This window comes from Necator americanus, chromosome III (assembly GCF_031761385.1).
Source record: "Necator americanus strain Aroian chromosome III, whole genome shotgun sequence".
Taxonomy (NCBI): domain Eukaryota; kingdom Metazoa; phylum Nematoda; class Chromadorea; order Rhabditida; family Ancylostomatidae; genus Necator; species Necator americanus.
Window position 1 is genome coordinate 19,296,308 of NC_087373.1, and position 18,219 is coordinate 19,314,526.

The 18,219-nt window shown below is 40.9% G+C and overlaps 3 protein-coding genes across 3 annotated transcripts; all 3 read left to right on the forward strand.

Annotated features, from left to right (window-relative positions):
- Nucleotides 1-52: 52 nt before the first annotated feature.
- RB195_010101 (uncharacterized protein) lies at nucleotides 53-13,214 on the forward strand (the record flags this gene model as incomplete). The annotated part of the gene is made up of 19 exons (XM_013446812.2): nucleotides 53-157; nucleotides 445-549; nucleotides 608-706; nucleotides 789-956; nucleotides 1,059-1,171; nucleotides 2,396-2,531; nucleotides 2,587-2,739; nucleotides 4,323-4,447; nucleotides 4,499-4,577; nucleotides 4,631-4,735; nucleotides 4,805-4,915; nucleotides 4,980-5,088; nucleotides 5,175-5,315; nucleotides 6,515-6,708; nucleotides 6,771-6,869; nucleotides 8,076-8,228; nucleotides 12,500-12,679; nucleotides 12,776-12,892; nucleotides 13,167-13,214. The coding sequence occupies 19 exons, from the start codon at nucleotides 53-55 to the stop codon at nucleotides 13,212-13,214; spliced, it is 2,340 nt and encodes a 779-aa protein (XP_013302266.2).
- Nucleotides 13,215-13,782: 568 nt separating this feature from the next.
- On the forward strand, nucleotides 13,783-15,881 carry RB195_010102 (uncharacterized protein; the record flags this gene model as incomplete). Its single annotated transcript, XM_013446811.2, has 9 exons — nucleotides 13,783-13,853; nucleotides 13,935-14,017; nucleotides 14,247-14,362; nucleotides 14,422-14,520; nucleotides 14,577-14,756; nucleotides 15,046-15,204; nucleotides 15,274-15,408; nucleotides 15,478-15,573; nucleotides 15,747-15,881. The coding sequence occupies 9 exons, from the start codon at nucleotides 13,783-13,785 to the stop codon at nucleotides 15,879-15,881; spliced, it is 1,074 nt and encodes a 357-aa protein (XP_013302265.2).
- A 1,763-nt stretch (nucleotides 15,882-17,644) lies between these two features.
- RB195_010103 (uncharacterized protein) lies at nucleotides 17,645-17,971 on the forward strand (the record flags this gene model as incomplete). The annotated part of the gene is made up of 1 exon (XM_064190954.1): nucleotides 17,645-17,971. One exon carries the CDS (start codon nucleotides 17,645-17,647, stop codon nucleotides 17,969-17,971), a length of 327 nt encoding a protein of 108 aa, XP_064048537.1.
- Between the last annotated feature and the right edge of the window lie 248 nt (nucleotides 17,972-18,219).

Here is an 18,219-nt window from a genome sequence, read left to right on the forward strand (position 1 = left end):
TAGCTCGTCGCCTCCAGTTCCTTAGAAAGACGAGATTCTGTTCAGAATTCATATGGAAGAAGACAATGCACACGATATATTCAGATGGTTCAGCACACTTAATCCACAAGAAGAATGTGTCTCCGTAACATTTCGTGGGGAGAATTACAATGCAGAGGTAAGCCAAGGCTCATTTTCGAGGGAAAGTGTGGTGGAGGGGACTCAGTGGCGTCCTTATTTCTTGACGCTCTAACTTACTTTTCCTTCACTAGTAACATTAGTTTACATGTCGGAGATCCCCTAAAGCTAATGCTTAGGCTCTAGGGCTCCGATTGATTTAATTATTTATTTCGAGAAATGAGGGTGCCAATGAGTGCTCCCCCAGCTACATTTTGCCCCTTTTTTGTTGGTTCCTGATTCGAAGCCGATGTATCTCTTGTCAAACATGTCTATACCTTCATACAGCTGAACCTCCGAGGGAATCTGCTCAGCTGTGTTTCTACGATTGATGCTAAGGTACCGCTCCTGTTCGTTATAGAAGGAGCAACTGTGCGGAAATACGTAACCGAGGTAGGTACTGGGGCTCGTCTACCGTTCTCGCTAACCGTAAATACTACTTTTTTTGAAGGATTCGTCTTTCGCATGTCTTGTGACATTTCCTGACCCATTCGATAGTCTTATTCTACATTTTGATTCAGAAAAAACGCGGGAGTCTTGGATGGTGAAAGTATGTTGACTGATAACACTCTTAATTCGACATCAGCTCGTAGCTGTTCTCTTCCACTCAACTTCTCATAATTCCATCTTAGATAGCAACATGTTCCCATCAGATGGCTCGTGCTCAACTTGATGAAACTGCATACAAATTCTACACGATGGGTTTAAAGCAAGATGCTGATGCAGAAGATCCCCGTACAATTAACTCTTTTTACCTTGCGAATCCACACAAGGTTACACATAATTTTGCTCTATCACAGGTTGGCCGTCATTTTTCATATGCAAACAATTCCCATAAACAACCTTTTTTCAAAACTAAGCTTGTAGCTGGAAAAACTAATACCATTTGCAATATTTTGCAGCAGAACAATCTTCCAGCGCGTCGTGTGTCTTTTGTGGAGATTATGTCGGAGTCCAAACTGTCTATAGCTTTACCGTTGGAGCTCGTTAAGCTGTACAAAAAATGGATAACGGAGTGAGTTGCTTTTCTTTATGCCACCATAGATTCACCCCAGTGCGACTATGAGGTGTACAAGTTCTTGGTCATGGTGTGATTTTTTTAAATTTGATCATTATGCCTTGCTTTTTCTTCTTCCTTTCGTTGTATTGACCAGAAATGAACAAAATGATCTTCATCACACTTCTAATGGAAGGAGAGATTCAATGTTCTGCAGATTTCTTTGCTGTTGTTTCCAATAACTTAGAAGTACTTGTGCTTGGTTCCAGTTTTGAAAGTGTATGTTACATGTTTGGAAAGACCATCCTCAGCGTTGCCAAAGATCCTGATTTGAATCAGTGCATAGCGCTAACGTACTTGTGAGTATTCAAAATTAACAGTCATGGATAAGTTTTCAAATTCAAATTATGGACTTTCATCATTTGACCTACTTGACTAATCGGCGAGTTGGTATTTTTGCCTAATGCGGTTGATCACATCTTTGCCGAGGCGTGTCGTCCTTGTACACAATTCTTATCGATATATGTATAGCATGAGCTCGCACAGAATCCATCCATTTGCCACAGCTCCATATCCTGCGAAACTTAGTGTCTCGCGTAAACTATCGTCACCGACCAACCCGCCCTAACCTCAGCTCGACAATGTTCAGCGGTTCAGAGGAACGAGACGGGAAGTTGATAGCGAAGATTTGGCAGCGTGCTGGACAACTCCTTGCAAATAGTTAATTGAGCAACTTCCTCCATATAGCTGTACAAGTTATGCAGCTCGTACGTGTTTAGAGCGTATACAAAAATGCCTGATTGTATTTAGTATAAGCAGGACCACCGCGAGCGGGTAGCAGTTCAACTCATATACGCGGCTCCACTTTGGTCATTAATTAATACTGATAGTAAATCACATTAATACTTGTTTCCATTCCAAGTACTTATTTGTGTTCTCTTATAGCAGCATGTATAGAAGAAATAAATGTGTCTTCATGTAGTAGAGTCAAAACGACACGAAACACTTTGTACTTGCGTAAGCGGTTGCAAGCGATGCAGTGCGATGGAGCGCAGCGGTCAGGATAAAGTTAGGAACCCTTCTGGCACCATCCATCGCTGCAATTCGCAAAGGTCCCTCGTCGATTCTAACTGCTTTCTCCGTTACGCTCCTTCGAGCACTACCGCTTACGCAACTGCACTCTGCTTCGTGTCGTTCTGACCCTACTATACATACGTTAGTTTACTACACTTTTTTCTTGAGATTTTCCTGTCTGCTGGAGGCGCGACAACATAGCTGGCCATCATTTGCTATTCCTGCTCTGCATGACGTCTTGAGGGAAATCAGAGAAAATTCCGAGACGCTCGAGCAGTGCTTCGAATTTCTCCAAAATTATTCGGTCCGACAATTCCTTATTTTTATCTCTTTATTTTAAATCTGCATCTGATTTCTAGGGCCCGTCATTCCGTAAATCTACCGAGAAACACAGGATTGCATTCGCTTCAGTGCCTACCAATCTTCACATCAACCACTCGACTGTGGAGCAGGGTGTCACAAGAAGTATCCTTAGCTGCGGCACTGCTTCTGCTGTTCCGCTCCGCTTCCAGGTGAGTTCTTGTGAGGTTAAGTATTTGGGTTGGGTTTTAGAATGGCTGATAAAGCATATCGCTTAATAAAAAGCTGGCTAGTGTGTTCATATTCTTCAGTGTCGGAACAATACTATTCTTTCAATGTATGAAGGCGGCATGCAACCCAGCTAGTTTATCTCCACGCACTTATCGGGAATATGCTAATCACTCTCTTTTGGGAAGGGGAAGGGGAAAGGAAATGTTGATTCTATCGATTTGCTGATTATCATGCATTTTCTTGATAAAACCCTGTCAATAGGCTCCTACTACAAGTATAGGACGTTTTTTGCCAAAGTCAATAATGGTGACTACTCGCTAGATGATTTTGAACATATAGTAGGGTCAAGGCGACATGAAAAACGTACGCAATTGCGTACGCGGCCTCTCTCATAGCGAATCGGTGGAGCGTAGTGGCTAGGAGCATGATGAAAAAGATGCAAATGCACCGCAACTACACTCGTGATTCATGTTGTTTTGACCACTATAGTAAATAGAATACGTGTGTTGTATAAGAATTTGTTCATCGTGTCGAGTGCAAATCTTGTGAAGATAACCACTGGTTAGGGCAAGATCTGATATAGGAGAGCTAAAACGACATGTAGCTCGATACAGTGGCGTAGTGGTTGCGATCGAGAGGGGATAATCATTAGCACTAATCGCTGTAGGCCAAATGAAGTTTCTGGTCGTCCCACTCCGATCCCAACTCCTACCTCTACAGCGCCTCTTTGAGCACAGCCGTTTATGCAACTGAAAAGAGCTTCAGGTAGTTTTTACTTGACATATAATTATATGTCCTTGCAGTGAAGCATGTATTCGACCTCAAGAGATCAAAAATTCCCGTTTCTCTATTAGATGACCCCAAAATATGTCATAAGAACTCCGAAGTGCAGATTGAAGTTACGATATGGTCGCACAAAACTAGATATGTGGGTCAGTAGAGGCGTCCTCAATAACGTTTTTTTTTCTTTCAAAAATGAACAAAAAACAAAACAAAAAAGGGAATATGAGGACGTCGACATCACAAGCAAATCAATTCGATTTCAAGACCTTTGCAGATTTTGTTTGTTCGCGAGGTAGGTTCTTGAGGTTTCTTCCAAAAGCTTCTGATACTAATTGTGGTACGACAGTTGCAGCTCAAAAACCGTAATCACAACAGCGTCATGCGTGAGATTCAAGGATAGTCGAACATATAGTTGGGTCAAAACGACATGAAGCACGGAACGTTGCTTAAGCGGCCGCGCTCGGAAGCGGTGCGGTGGAGACAGCGGTTGGAATTGAGGTGGGACCATGGCGAACTGCAGAGGTGAGTGGCGGCAGCGAGGATCCTTACACGATCTCAACCGCTACGCTCCACCGCTCCGCTTCGAGCGCAGCCGCTTGCGCAAATGTCCGTGCTTCATGTCGTTTTGACCCGACTATAAGCCCTAAAATGATATGCTTACGGTGTTCACATGCCCATTTCCAGCATAACTCTGTGAATAAGTAGGACTTTTTCGGAGTTCCAGTGAAGAAAAGAAACATTCTCAAAGCTGATTGATCTACTGTAATAGTTTTTTTTCTAGAGTGGTGGTTTAATGCGATTGTCTGCCTTATTAGAAGTTGATAATTCATTCCATGACTACGCTTTTTGGTCAAAACATCAAGTCGTAGTTGATTTGAAGAAACACATCGGACAGCTTAGCCACAGGTATTCGAAGTTTCCTTGCGCTTTTTTATTAGAAACTGTGTAAGTGTTTAGAATAGACGTTGAGTGGACAGGCGAAACTTTTGAGAAGCGCAACAAGTTGTCTTCGGACGTTTCAGATGCTGTTAAAAGTGTAAGTTGGTTTATTATATTATGCCTTCTTATTGTTAAAGCTACCAATTAAAGATTTACGAGGAGATGAAAAATATGATCGAGGATATCCCATTATTAGATAACTACGCTGACATATTAATGAATGAGGAGAACCGAAGATTATTTTTAGGACAGAACGTAAGTTACTAGTGTGATTTACCTCATATGTTGTTGAGAATTATTTACTAAGCAATATTATAATATTAGATCGGAAGACAGTTACCTGACAGTCTCCAAAACCAGCTGGATACGATTGACGCTATGTTGGTCAGCTTAAGCACCAAAGTAGCTGTGATGAATAAAATAAACGACGAGCAGGTTCGCCCGCTACCAACAACGTACAGCTCGTTCATTAGCTTTTCATGTTGATACAATATCTCAGAGCAAAAGTGATGTATACGAGAAGTCCGTTCAAGATGCTATTTGTTCAAGCCTAGATGCGCTGCTAATACTGGCAGAGTCAATCATGGAAGCACATCTATTTGGACTCGGTGAGTAACGCAAGTCAAGCAGGGGATGGCATCTCGCTGCATTATGTTTTTTGTTGTTCAACTGCTATAGAATTAATCATATTCAGTTGTGGAATTACACAAGAGCTCAATGACGCATCTGTACTTCCACATGCAACTCAGGACAGATTTTGTGCTGTCGCAGGCGATCACAGTCGCTGCTACTGCTATCGTTGACACTGTGTATAGGGGATGGCCTATGTTTGAAGGTATCACTAAAATACTTACTTTTCTTTATGTGAATGTCTGAAAATAGCTAAGGCTGCCCTCAGAGTTCACAACCGCACGGTTTGGCGGCTCTGCGGTTTTGGTGGTTATTGAGCGCACAGTTGTGAGTAGTCAATAACCACCAAACAGAGCCGCCAAACCGCGCCGCCTGCGCGGCTCTGAACCCTGCGGGCACCCTAACGACTACAACTGCGCACGCTTTTAAAAATATTCCTTCTTCAGCACACACAATCATATATTATCTATTTTGCATGGAAGTTAATACTCCATTTAAGCACATGTGTCGTACACCGACTAGTGACAATTTGCAAGTGCTGTTCTTTTGGGCTTCCCTTCGGTTCCAATCGCCATCGATCGATGCAATTCTTCGAAATAGTAGGCTTGTAAAATGAAGTAGCTTGTTTCTGAAGCTTTTTGTAAGGGGACCCTGTAGAGTTACGTCAAAAAGCCATGTCGTGATAGTCAGGGCAAAACGAACGAGCTTTGAGCGCGAGCGATTAGGCAGTTGCAGACTAGACTTCAGATTGATTGATAATCTCAAGCAATAACCAAGATTGTTAACAGTCTTTTATTACGGCCAACGTTTCGGCGTATTCGCCTTCGTCAGGGGCTGGAAAGTAAAAACATTTGCAATTTATCCTCTCAAATGCCTCATCCAGAACAAGCCATCATCCCCTAAGATATTACAGCCTACCTCAATAGCCGAGGTGATGCTAGCGGACATCCGCGCGGTGAAATCGTTCCGCTAATTACTAATTAGGATGCGACCCGCATATGAAACCGTGGATCAAAATCAGCAATGATCTTTATACAAAGCTAACTCGTTGGTCGCGGCTATGCACTCTTCCTTTCTATTAAATAGTAATTTCTAGTCATAGGGGATGATGATTTGTTCTGGATGAGGCTTTCGAGAGATATATTGCAAATTTTCTCACTTTCCAGGCTATAACGAAGGCGACAACGCCGAAACGTTAGCCGTTGACGTTAACAATCTTGGCTATTGCTTAACATTATCAATCGAATACTTGCAGTCACTATGCCAAGATTCAAGGAATTTGTGCGCTTTTTCCGAACGACTTCAGATCGTTTTGACTACACTACACTAGGTGATCAATGCAGCACAAGTTGGTGTTGGACTGATCACCCTATAATACCTTTTTTCTTGAAGTCTTATTTTCAGGTGTTCCCAGTGATCTGCTTCTAACAATTTCTTCCTTTCTCTCGGCTTACGGTGACGAGAGGGGAATGGCAGAGGATGCTTGGGAAGCATGGCGACAGCTTGAATCACGGGTTGTATTCACTTTGATTCGTGCTCCTTCATCAGTATGTCGCACTTGTGTTCCTGTCGTATCCGGTCAACGGACTGAAATTACGGTATGTACTTTTAGCACTTTGCTGTGTTGCGCTATGCTGAAAACCTTATGCGCCGTGTTTAGGTTTCGGTGCCTTTGCCTCGCGAGATCTATGACTACCTTCCACCAGAACTGAAGTTGCGGAAGCACATTGCTGTCTCTTGCACGTACTTTAATATCGGGGTGTGTTCTGCAGATGTACTGAACATTCACGCGGATAGTCTATTTCATAAGATTTTAATTTCATTTACTTTTAGTTTTTTTTTATATTGAGAACTTAGGATTGATGCGTAAATATGCATCTGATAGGAGAACTAAGATTTTAACTACTTACTTTAACCAGTTAATATGTTCCTTTATTACCATGGAAGAGAACTACCGTTCCACGTGAATTCGTTAATGCGTTCAACTATTAATAATTCGCTTATACGGATCTCGGTAAACACACGTTTTGTGGCCAAAAACTCTTATTTGTAATTGAAAGTGTCATTAGCAACTGAAGAAGAATTTTTTCCTTCTTGAACTTTGAAAATTTCTTCAACTGAGTATGAAAATTTGATCCAAAAAATCTAATCTATGATTATTACCATTGTTTGCTCCAAGACGTACCCGTGTACTACAGCCCTTACTTTTACTACTTACGAGGAATTTCAAAAAGGAAAAAAAAATTCTTGATATTAAGCAGTTTGCAGTCATTCTTATATCCGCTCAAATCAATCGACTGCGAAGAGAAAGAGCTCATATTCATTGAAAGTTGAAGGAAGGAAAATGTTTGCATGTATTATGACACCATTCATATTTTGAAGCCCTTTTTAAATTTACGGTGTGGTTCGGTTGAGAAAAGGATTTTTAAAAAGATACTTGCTGAGTTGTCTGGTATTAACATGTGACTGTTCGAGCAATTCAGTGCATAAAAGAGCAACTAGCGCAGTTTGGAAAGAAAAGAGAAGAGAAGATTTGTTCTTCAGAGGCATCCGAAATATGTACCAGGAAACTCAGCCCCATCGTACGGACAAACTCTCAAACGTTTCGAATATGCGTAAATAAATTCATCAAGCATATGTCGAATATGAATGATGCCTGAGTCACGCAATTCTGCGCACGTTTGTAACCGTTTTTCCTCAACTTTATTATTATCTCGGATAGGCTTTTGCAGTTACTAGTTTTTAAATCCTCTGATATCGGTTGAAAGCGACCACATCTCAGTTATAACTCAAGCAACCGCCTCTCCTCTATTCACTATGACTTCTTCATCCAACCCTGCATCTAGCATGTGTTTTATATTCCGCTGTCTTTGAATATTGCAAAGTTGCAGAAAACGTTTACTGATAATTCATCATCTTGTGATTAAAGCGTCTCTTGTCTTATCTTTATAATTATCAATTTCAGGTGAATCACGAAGCAACATTAGGCCAATCGTTTGGTGGGGTCGCTCTCGAAACTGCCATTAATCAAGAGGGTGCCGAGCGGATGTTGACGTTCTCAAACCGTTTTTCTGTTAGCCAAGGTGCAAGAGACGCTGTTATGGAGCTCGTCAATGTTGTGAGTATTTATTCGTGTTAGTTTGTCGATTACCGAAAACAATAATTGAGAAAAGAATTTCGGTTTTGTGATCTCTTCGAATTTTGAGATATTACAGAGAACATAAGAAGTCCTGTCATTAATGCCTCATATCTTTTGTTCCCAGATGGCAGCAGGTAGAGGAATCTGAGGTTTTAAACTAGTAAAGAAGAGCCACTACAATGTTGTAATCCTTTGGGAAACTGATGAAGACTTGAAGGCTGTAAAATATATTAATCGAACATAGAAAAGGTTCATTTGATGTTTTGATCCCGGTTACTATTTAAACTTTGATACTTGGTACCTGTGGGTTGTATTAAGTAGGAATCGTAGTTAATAGTGTAATTGATGTTCATTAATGGCTAACGTTTCGGGAGTAAAATGTAACTGAGGAGGAAGAGGTGAGAGAGAAGGGAGCACTCAGTGGCGCCCTTATTTCCCGACGCTAACTCAGTATTTTCTCTCAGTAACTTTAGTTTGCATGCTATAGATCCTCTAAGATTAATGTTTAGGCCATAGGGCCCTGACTGATTTGATTATTTACTTCTAGAAATAAAGGTGCCACTGAATGACTGAATGCCCCCAACCTGCATTTCGGATTTCATAGGACTCTCATAAAATGCGTGCTGTTTCATGAGAGTCTACATGAGAATGATGATTGTGGAAATGACACTAAAAACTCCAACCAACGGCTTGTACGTCATATTGGCTATGACCAGCTGCACACAATTCGCTAGCTGAGTGGTTGGTCTCTATGACAGAAAAGGGGATCACGTGCCATCAGGAGTGGTTTATCGCCGTAGTTCTTGTGTTGATGACTACAAAAGAGAAACCGAACGATCACTGCTTATTCGAGTGAGGGAGCGTCTGCATGGACACACGAATTCAAAACATTTCACATATTTCAGAGCTCACCACAAAATACGCCTTTAGAACTTTGAAATAGATTATGATCATGATCATGCTGTATAATAATGGGCTTATCCTATGCATGTATGTATGTGTGTGAAATAATATTCGAAAAAGAGGGTGCGAAAGGCCCCACAGCATCGGATTGGTGCGCCAACGCCACAAATCTATAAAATGGAGTGACGTGGGTCCAACAGCGTGGAATTGCTGCACCATAGTGCAGTATTGTCGCGCAGCAGCTTCGTGCGCATGTCGCAAAAGGTAAATGGGACGTTGTAACCGTTCCATAGCCGTGCCCACTGCACGCGTTGCTTCTCACCTCTATTGCTCTTCTGTTTCTCTATTACTTTGCACGTTTGCATCAGGTTGGTAACATGCCTTTCTCCGAAAGTGGAAACACGAATGAAATTGGCTGTTTAAATAGTAGGTAATAGTCTACATGATATGACATGGAAGGTTATCCTTATCACTGCGATGATGTTGTTCACGTCATTTTATGTTGAAACACCACTCTCTAATAACTGTTGGGGGAAAACAGGAGGAAAATCCATTCTTAGGGTAATGCTTTCAAATTGTGTCTATATTATATTGGTGTCGAAGAAGTGCTTGAAGCTGAAGTTTGAATGTTCTTCAAATGTAGAAATGAATAAAGAAAGAATAGAGGAAGATGAACGATAGGAAAACTGAAATCTTTCGCCTGGAAAGAAAAAAAAAGAAAAATTTATAAAGAAAAGAAGAAGGCGTTCCAGAGAAGCACAATTCTAATTTTGCAGAAAATGACACTACTATCAATTTTCATTGATCAGTGATGGCGAGCGAAGCCGTTATTATATACCAATCTCAGGGTAATGCTTTAGCCGGACGTTCAGACTGGCTATATAATGGTCCGCCAGCACCAGAAAAGGCAAAATGATTTAGACGTGTCCCACGGCGCCGCGGTGCAGTAGTACCGCGCAATGACTCTAGGTGAATTTGTAAAGAAGAAAGCGAAACGTTAACCATTTTATGATGTGCTGCGTTTCACCACTATATACTCCACCGCATGTTTGCCTCGTCATGTTGCCAACATAATTAGGCAAGACGAGTGAGACCGACTGCTTAAATACATCACCCCAAGAATCTGACGTGGTATGGATTTCCTATGGACAAACTCTATACGGTTTCGTAGATTGCTGAATCAGGGGTGGTTCCACTCGTCCCTCCCTAGTTGCAGTAAAAAAAAAACGGCGTGAAAGACACCGTTTTTCACGATGATTTCAGTTGCAGCGCTCCACACTTGTACACGCACCGCGTCCAGCTGCGCAGCTGTCGGAAGCCAGTGAGTTCTCCTCGATTGCCTATTCAAAACCTATGAATGCAGACATAGAGGATTGTTCTAACGCTCCTCGTAGGAACTATAAGCTGTTCCCACGCCGTTTTTTTTTTAAGGACGATTAGGGAGAGGTGAGCGGAACCACCCTTAATCCCGCAATCTACAACTCCATCTCTGGCTTTTGACGTGGATTCTTTCACCACATCAGATTTGTGGTATGCTGCCTTTAAATAGTGGCTAACAGTTGACATGATCTGAAGTGGAACCTTACCTTTTCAGTGGAATGATGATGTTCATGTCTTTTCATGTCAGCACATTATTCTGAGCTAATTGTTGAATAGAGAGCGAAGAAGAACTCATGCTTCGAATATGTTTCCAAATATTTACGGTATCGAAGGAATACATGAGGGAGTAAAATCAAGTTTAAATACTCTTCTAATGTAGTACTGAAGCATTTAGTGTAGGACCATGAAGTCATCGCTTCAATTCATGATCATTTTTTACTGCTTAAATTTTCTGAAACGAAAGAACGAAAGAAGTGTCGTTAGACAAAAATGCAAATTTAGTTTTTTTTTTTTTCGGAAAATGCCACTACATTTAGTTTTATTGATTGGTGAAGGAGCACCAGAAAATGTCTGATGTCCGGCGTTAGCCGGACGTTCTGGCTGGTTCAAAAATGAACAACAAAGATGAATGCAGATGAACCAGATGAACCCATATTAATACTTACAAAACCTTTACGATTTGTATTTGTGGTGAGAGTTGGACTCCTGTTATCAGTTTCAGCCCATGAGGTGTGTATTAGTCGACAGGTTCGTTGAATGTGCAAAACATTGTATTCTCTCTTTAGGATGATGAGGCGTTTAAGGAAATAAGATACTCATTGGTTTGATTTTTCAGGAACTGGGAATTGTGATAACATGTGATTAGCTATTAGTAAGCATCAGTAACAATATTGGCTACAGTTCGGACGATCCAGTAAAAGGTACTTAATTCAAACCGCAGATAATCATCAAAGGTGAACTGATAACCAACACCAGAACATAAAACAAATCTTTTCTATGATCGATTGACATGATTCATAGGCTTCAAGTATTCATTACTTTCTCGGAAGTTTACAACAATGTTGTAAACTTCCGAGAAAGTAATGAATACTTGAAGCCTTACAGTTTACAACAATGTTGTAAACTTTCGAGAAAGTAATGAAGTGTTGAGAACTTCCAAGAACTTCCGAATCTTTACTTCTTTTTTTCTTTTCAAAGAATCCCACATTCGACTATTTGCAGCCGTTTGGGAACAAAATAGAAAGGAACCTACGCTTGAAGCAAGTCAATAAAGCTATTTGTTCAACATGTTCAACAAAAAGACTGAATGAGTCTCGAGCATGGACACTAAATTAGGATTTTTTAGGTAACAAAGTAGAATAGCGAGTTCTATGCTGCACTCGTTGCAGCTATCTCATCAAACACTGTAAATTCGCTTAAAGGTCACCATAAACTTACGTAATACTCTGAGTGATACATCGAATATAATACCCAGATATTTGCTTCCTGTTCTCGTCTGCGGATGTTCTTTGGTTCCTATAATCTCATACCTTCGAGTTCTGATGAAATCTCTTCAAGTTCTTCGATTTTCAAGATCAATTTTGACATATTTAATCTTTGCAAAAAAAAACCTTGATCCCTCGGTATATTCGTCTAATCTGTGAATTTGTGCGCATGCCAGATTTTATGTTCATTGGTATGTTGTACATGGTGGAGGAATTCCATATCCCGCGTTGTGATGCTAGGCGCATCGATTCATCCATGGAAGGGATATTGTCTGAAGCAGTTTGGACTATATTTTAAGAAGAGCTCTCAATGTATCTCTGCTCCACTTGTAATAATGTTTTCTTACTGTGCTATTCTTCCCTTTGTTTTCACTTCTTCCGGTTATAATAGTGTGAGTACTACGCACCAAAGTATTCGTTTGGAGAAAGTAATCGAACACATGTTCATTAGTATAGTGCTGGAGATAGCTGGCTCGAATTTAGATCGCGACCGAGCCGTCACGGAAAAATCTTGCCATCTTTGAATGGGCAATGACGGCGTGTCAGTTAATGGGTGGACAAGCAGTAATTTGCTGTAAAAGTGGAAAAGATCGCACGGGAATGGCGGTCACGTTGGAGCAGGGACGACTTCTCCGTGAAACATGCGGACTCAACGCAGCACAGGTTCGAGGAGTTTTGATGTTGTTGTAGTAGGTTTGCTTTTCTGGTGCAATCTGCATCAAATATTGTAACTTTGACGTAACATCTAAAAATTTTCAGCTTCAAGAAGTGATTGCCTCGCTGAGAAGAGACGGCACTCGAAGAGAAAACTGTCGAAAAAATGTTGGAAAAGCTGTCTACTCTTTCAGTCCATTCCAAATGCATTTCCTCCCAAAGGTAAATTCTCGTGGACATCTTTCCAAGGATTCTTCAGATGTGCGCATCTCTTTCTGGATCTAGACAGAAGAATGGAAATGTACTACGCAAAGATCCGTCTTGCTGAATGCGCTTACTTGTGGCTGCTTTTTCGATTAAAAAAAATATGAGTCAATGATAGTAATCAACGCCGTAAGTTCTTGAGTTAAACCGCCAGTTTTGGGTGATATGTATGATATGCGAAACAATTTCTTCAACCAATTTTTGTGTGAATGCTAAATGATACAATTTGCAGGCTTTTCGACCACCAGGTGGGACTTACGCTCAAGGGGTCGCAAGTTGATATGTATTAGGCGAATTCAATGTTTGCTTTGTTTATGCTAGAAACTTTAACAAATGCAAATTAATCTACATGCGGGGTTTGTTCTCAAATTCTTTCATTATATTGAATCAACGCTCATAAGCACTTCGATCTATGTTTCAAAAAATTTCACTGAATTGCGCATAGTATTTTTTGTATTTCCGTTCATTTGTTTTGAAGATGTTACTGACCGGTACATAAGATGTGATAAAGATATACATATTTTTGTACAAGTCCACTACATTCCATAGAAAGTGGGCAACGATCTTGAACTTGTCTTCAGACATAGTTGTTTAGCTGTCAACAGTGAGGTTTTGTATGACATGTATGATATGTATTTTGTATGACTGTAGCAGAGCACATACACGACGCGATCGAGACATAGTATTGGCAACCATTCTCATCTTTATTTAAAAGTCGAGCGGGAAACTAGCGAGAAATTTGCATTCTCCTGAATTTCATGAAGATCGAGTTGGCACTACGTTGCCATAGAAACGGACGATTTGCTAATGCGACTTGCCCATTTTCTAGTTGACCTAGACAAAATTTTATGGCGGGGGACAAGGTTAACGGCGACGAACTATGGCAAGACAAAGACATCAGATTCGATGTTGATCACAGGTGATCTATGATTTCCTCTAGAAAAACACGACTTACAGCACTTTACTTCGTCAGCTCCTATTTGTGGAATGTCCATTTCAGAATGCTGCGACTCGTACCCGGAGAAATCCAAATCGACCGCATAGATATGGTTGAGGACACAAAAGGAAACAACGGAGACCGAGGTAAGTGATTAAGCACGACAATACCATGTGATAATCTCCAAGTCCTCTCTTCTTGAAACCTCGGCATTTGATAGTGTGTTTTATGTTTTCTTGTTATGTCAACGAGGTTTAGGTGAAACTTTTTTTTTTTGAAACGTCAGGCCAATAAAAGTTTCACCTAAACCTCGTTGGCATAACAAGAAAACATAAACACACTATGTGATAATATTTTCTGGAACTCATCTTCAAGGTGTGATGCGCGTGACAAATCTTCGACTTATTTGGTACGCGAGTTCAATGCCACGAATAAATCTGTCGATTGGATATAGTAGCGTCACAGCCCTACAAAGTAGAGAAGTGGTTTCGGTAAGATATTCCCCATTAAATTTCTTTAAATTTTTACTGAAAGTCAGAAAGCATTACAGAAGGTAAGGGGTACGGAAGTTGAGGCTCTTTATGTGATGGCTCGCGCTCCCAGTACATCTACTAAGTTCGAGTTTATCTTCACCGCCATGACAAGTGGAGTAAGTTGTTTTTCTATGACTACGTGTTGCATTAATATGTCTAATGTCCTTTTCAGATGCACTCAAAAATGTTCAATACAGTCAATTCTGTTCACCGTGCCTACGAAACGACAAAATTATATAGAGAACTAAAAATGCGAGGGGCAATAGTGGATGAGAGTAACAACCTTAAATTACTGCCGTTGGAACAATTGATCGACAAAGTAAACGGAGTATGGAATCTCAGTACCGATCAGGTTGGCGTTTCTTAGTTATGTCAAACTGTAGAAATTATAATGCAATATGTCAATGCGCCAGTGTTAGTGACCCTTTGTTAACGCTACATATAAATATTTACTCATTGTCACTTGGAGTGAGAGGTTTCTTTTTTTTTTTTTTTTTTTTTTTTTTGAAGACGTAAACATTTTAAAATCTGGAAGAACCACACTGCATAACTGTCTTAATGCGTAATTATGATATTTTTACCTATACTAATTTTGACTACCCTTATATTTTTTCCTTTCTCATTATTTAATGTAATCGCAGGGAACATTGGGATGTTTTGTTATCACAAATGTTCGGCTTGTGTGGTTTGCAAGTACAAACTCTCTGTACAACGTCTCAGTACCTTATCTGCAGCTTTATTCATGCAGGATAAGAGAGTCGAAGTTCGGACTTGCTTTAGTTATCGAAACGACTTCCCAGGTAGTAATTTTTTCTAGTTCTCTTCAAACTTAAGAGAGTAGAGGTTGTAACTTCAAAGCATTAAATCAGAGCGGTGAATACGTCTTGGGATTCCGTATAGATCCTGCAGAACGCCTTCAGCAAGTGTGCAAGGCAATTCAAACTCTGCATAAGGCTTCAAACTTGCGTCCAATTTTTGGAGTCACGTTCCAAAAACATAGGCCGGTAAGTAATAGCATTGCCTCAGTTAACCATCCGAAGCCTTTGCTCAGATGAACTTTAAATTTTCTGCAGGCTTCACCAAAGGAAAAACCTGCGGAGACTTCGAACGAAGAAGAAGATGAAGACCGGGAGGACGAACAAAAACAGTTGAGGACTGATGCTTTTGCGGTGAGTTTGTGAATATGTGATTCTGCTTTCTATTGTGTGACTACGTTCTCTTCATTAACGTAACCATTCTAAGAAAAAAAGCAGTTCAAAGGTAATCACACTGTAGCACAGCAGAAATAACCTATTTTTATCCACAACTGTTGAAAAGAAGATGAATCGGTAGATATTTTAAGGCGTACTTTTCTGATGGGGCCACTCATTGTGAGGAGCGACGTCCTCCAGTATTCAGTGAAGAGCTCGGTTTAGCAGTGGAACAACTGAAGTCTGGATTCACAATAGCAGATCTTTGGAACATTCATGTTGATTAGAAATTTGAATGATGTTTTACCATTCGATACAGCTCTAGCAGTGTCGAGAATCCCCTACCATTTATTGTATAGATTTTTGCTCCCCATATGCTCCAACTTGATCTAACGAGGTAAACAATCTTTAGTGGTAGCTTCAATGATACATTTCCTTTCCTTGTCTTGTGCATAAGGGAACTGTAACACAATTCTTTTATGTACAACACAAGAAAAAGACAAGCTCCCTCTCCAATTTGCGGAAAGCTCGCCGGGCCTCTTTTCATAACCATAGATTATGGGGAGAGGGGTGATTCCGTTCATTTCTTCCTAATTGTCGTAAAAAACAGTCCGGAAGGTGCGGCGCGTGCACAAGGCTGGCGTGCTCCAATCGAAAGCGTTGTAGAAAATAGAGCGCTGGATCGCTCGAACCCGTATTTTCCGAGCCGTTTCCTACGGCAATTAGGGAGAAATGGACGGAATCACCCTTCTCTCAATAATCTACGATTCCGTATACGAATACTCCACCTGAAATCCGTATCACTTCAGATTCGTGGGGTGATGCCTTTAATAGTGCATGAGCATGCATGCTTCACAGAGCTCCCTCTCCAGTTTGCAGAAAACTCGGCGGACCTCCTTTCTCCCTGCTTTCCATTATTTCTCACTATTTTTTCGTTTATTAATGCATGAGTAAGCTCACACAGACTTATGACCAAAAATCCTCTTTAATTAGCTTTTTCATTCGTTTACCTACTAGGATGCTTCCAAGGAGTAGAGACCCTTATTGAGTAGAGGCTCTATTTTTTTGTTGTAATCGAAGTCCCCAAATCCATCCTAGAAAAAGGCAGCAATGCGAAACTACCCAACAGATGAGCCTGGAATCTAATCCTTCCAAACTGCAGCCTGTGAGAAGATGCGCTAAAATCGGGAAAATTTCTGAAATAGCGAGAAAGGGCTTCCTTCGTATTGTAACTTCGAAAACGAAAACCGAAAAAAATTGGAAAATCGAAATTGATTCCTTACAAATTAAGAGTTAGGAGGCCTAGAACCAAAACATACCCCGCATATTATAGAGAGAGTACTCAACGTGCACTTTCACCGAGCACACATGTTACATGTTACAACACGTTCTAACTCGGCTGTACAGTCTAGTTGGAGCGGACTTGCGGTGAAGTTGCGTAAGCAGCTCCGGTGAAACTTCGCTCAACTCACAGCTGGAGACAGGAAAACTGCACTAGGAGTAGAACCGCTTGGAGCAAGTGCGTCACAAATCGAGCCGCTTTGATCTGAGTGTGCCATTCCCGAGGTAGACCACTCGGATGAAGCTTCAAAAAAGCAAGAAGTTTGCAGATGATGAATGCTAGGAAGGACTGCAACCATAGTTATTGTGAAAATTCTGATTTTGACTGGAGAAGCACTCTGAGTGGAAGCATGGGAACGAAAGTATTTATCTATGCTTAACTGGTCATGGTTGTACTGCTGGGCAGACATTAATAGAATAAGGTTTTAGACAAAAACATTCATGTGAAGGCTTACGGTGAGATGCTTGTTTTCTCTCTCTCTCTCTCTCTTCATGTCTGGAAGATGTACTTTAGTAATCTCATCGGAATTTTAATGATACCATTGTTTGTGATTAGCGTTAATAAAGGCGTCCTTCAAATCAGAGTTAAAATAACTCATTAGATAAACATTAGATAAATATGCTGAGGTGTAGGTGTTCGCAGCACCGTTCTATATTTTCGTAGTAGTTTTCCTTTCTCAAGGTAAACTTCTTTTTCGGCACAAAGATCATGTCGGCTTTTCTTTCATCCCAAGACCCGAGCTCTCCAAACATGGTTGTGTTGTTTACGAGGAGTGAGTGCTGCAGCATGCTCTTTTTAGCAGCTCTTGAATGGGCAGAATCAAGATGCAGAAAGACATACTACATAAGAAGAAACAGATTTGAGAGGTACACTTACTTACTTAGATACTTAGATGGCCCGTCTTCACTGGACGTGCGGGCCCCAGCATCTCTTCCACTCGCTTCGTTCTCTCGCCATTGTCATCTTTTAGCATCTCTTGTGATCCATTCTAGCGTTCTTTTAGTCCATCTATCGTCGATTCTTCTCATAATGTGACCGGCCCATCTATGCTTTGCTTTCGATATATATTCCGCTAGATCGCGGAGACGGGACATTTATCTTAAGTAGGAGCTGCGAAGGCCAGCTAGGTGTTGTGTGCGTCGGTTGAATTTCAGAAGACATCTCTCAAGGGCTCTGTGGGTGCTGAATAGCTTCTTGGACGTGGCAGTGGTGTCTGCCCACGTCTAAGAACGCCTCCGCTGCGTAACCGAGTGCTGGAGGAACTGTAGAGTCAAACAGATAAC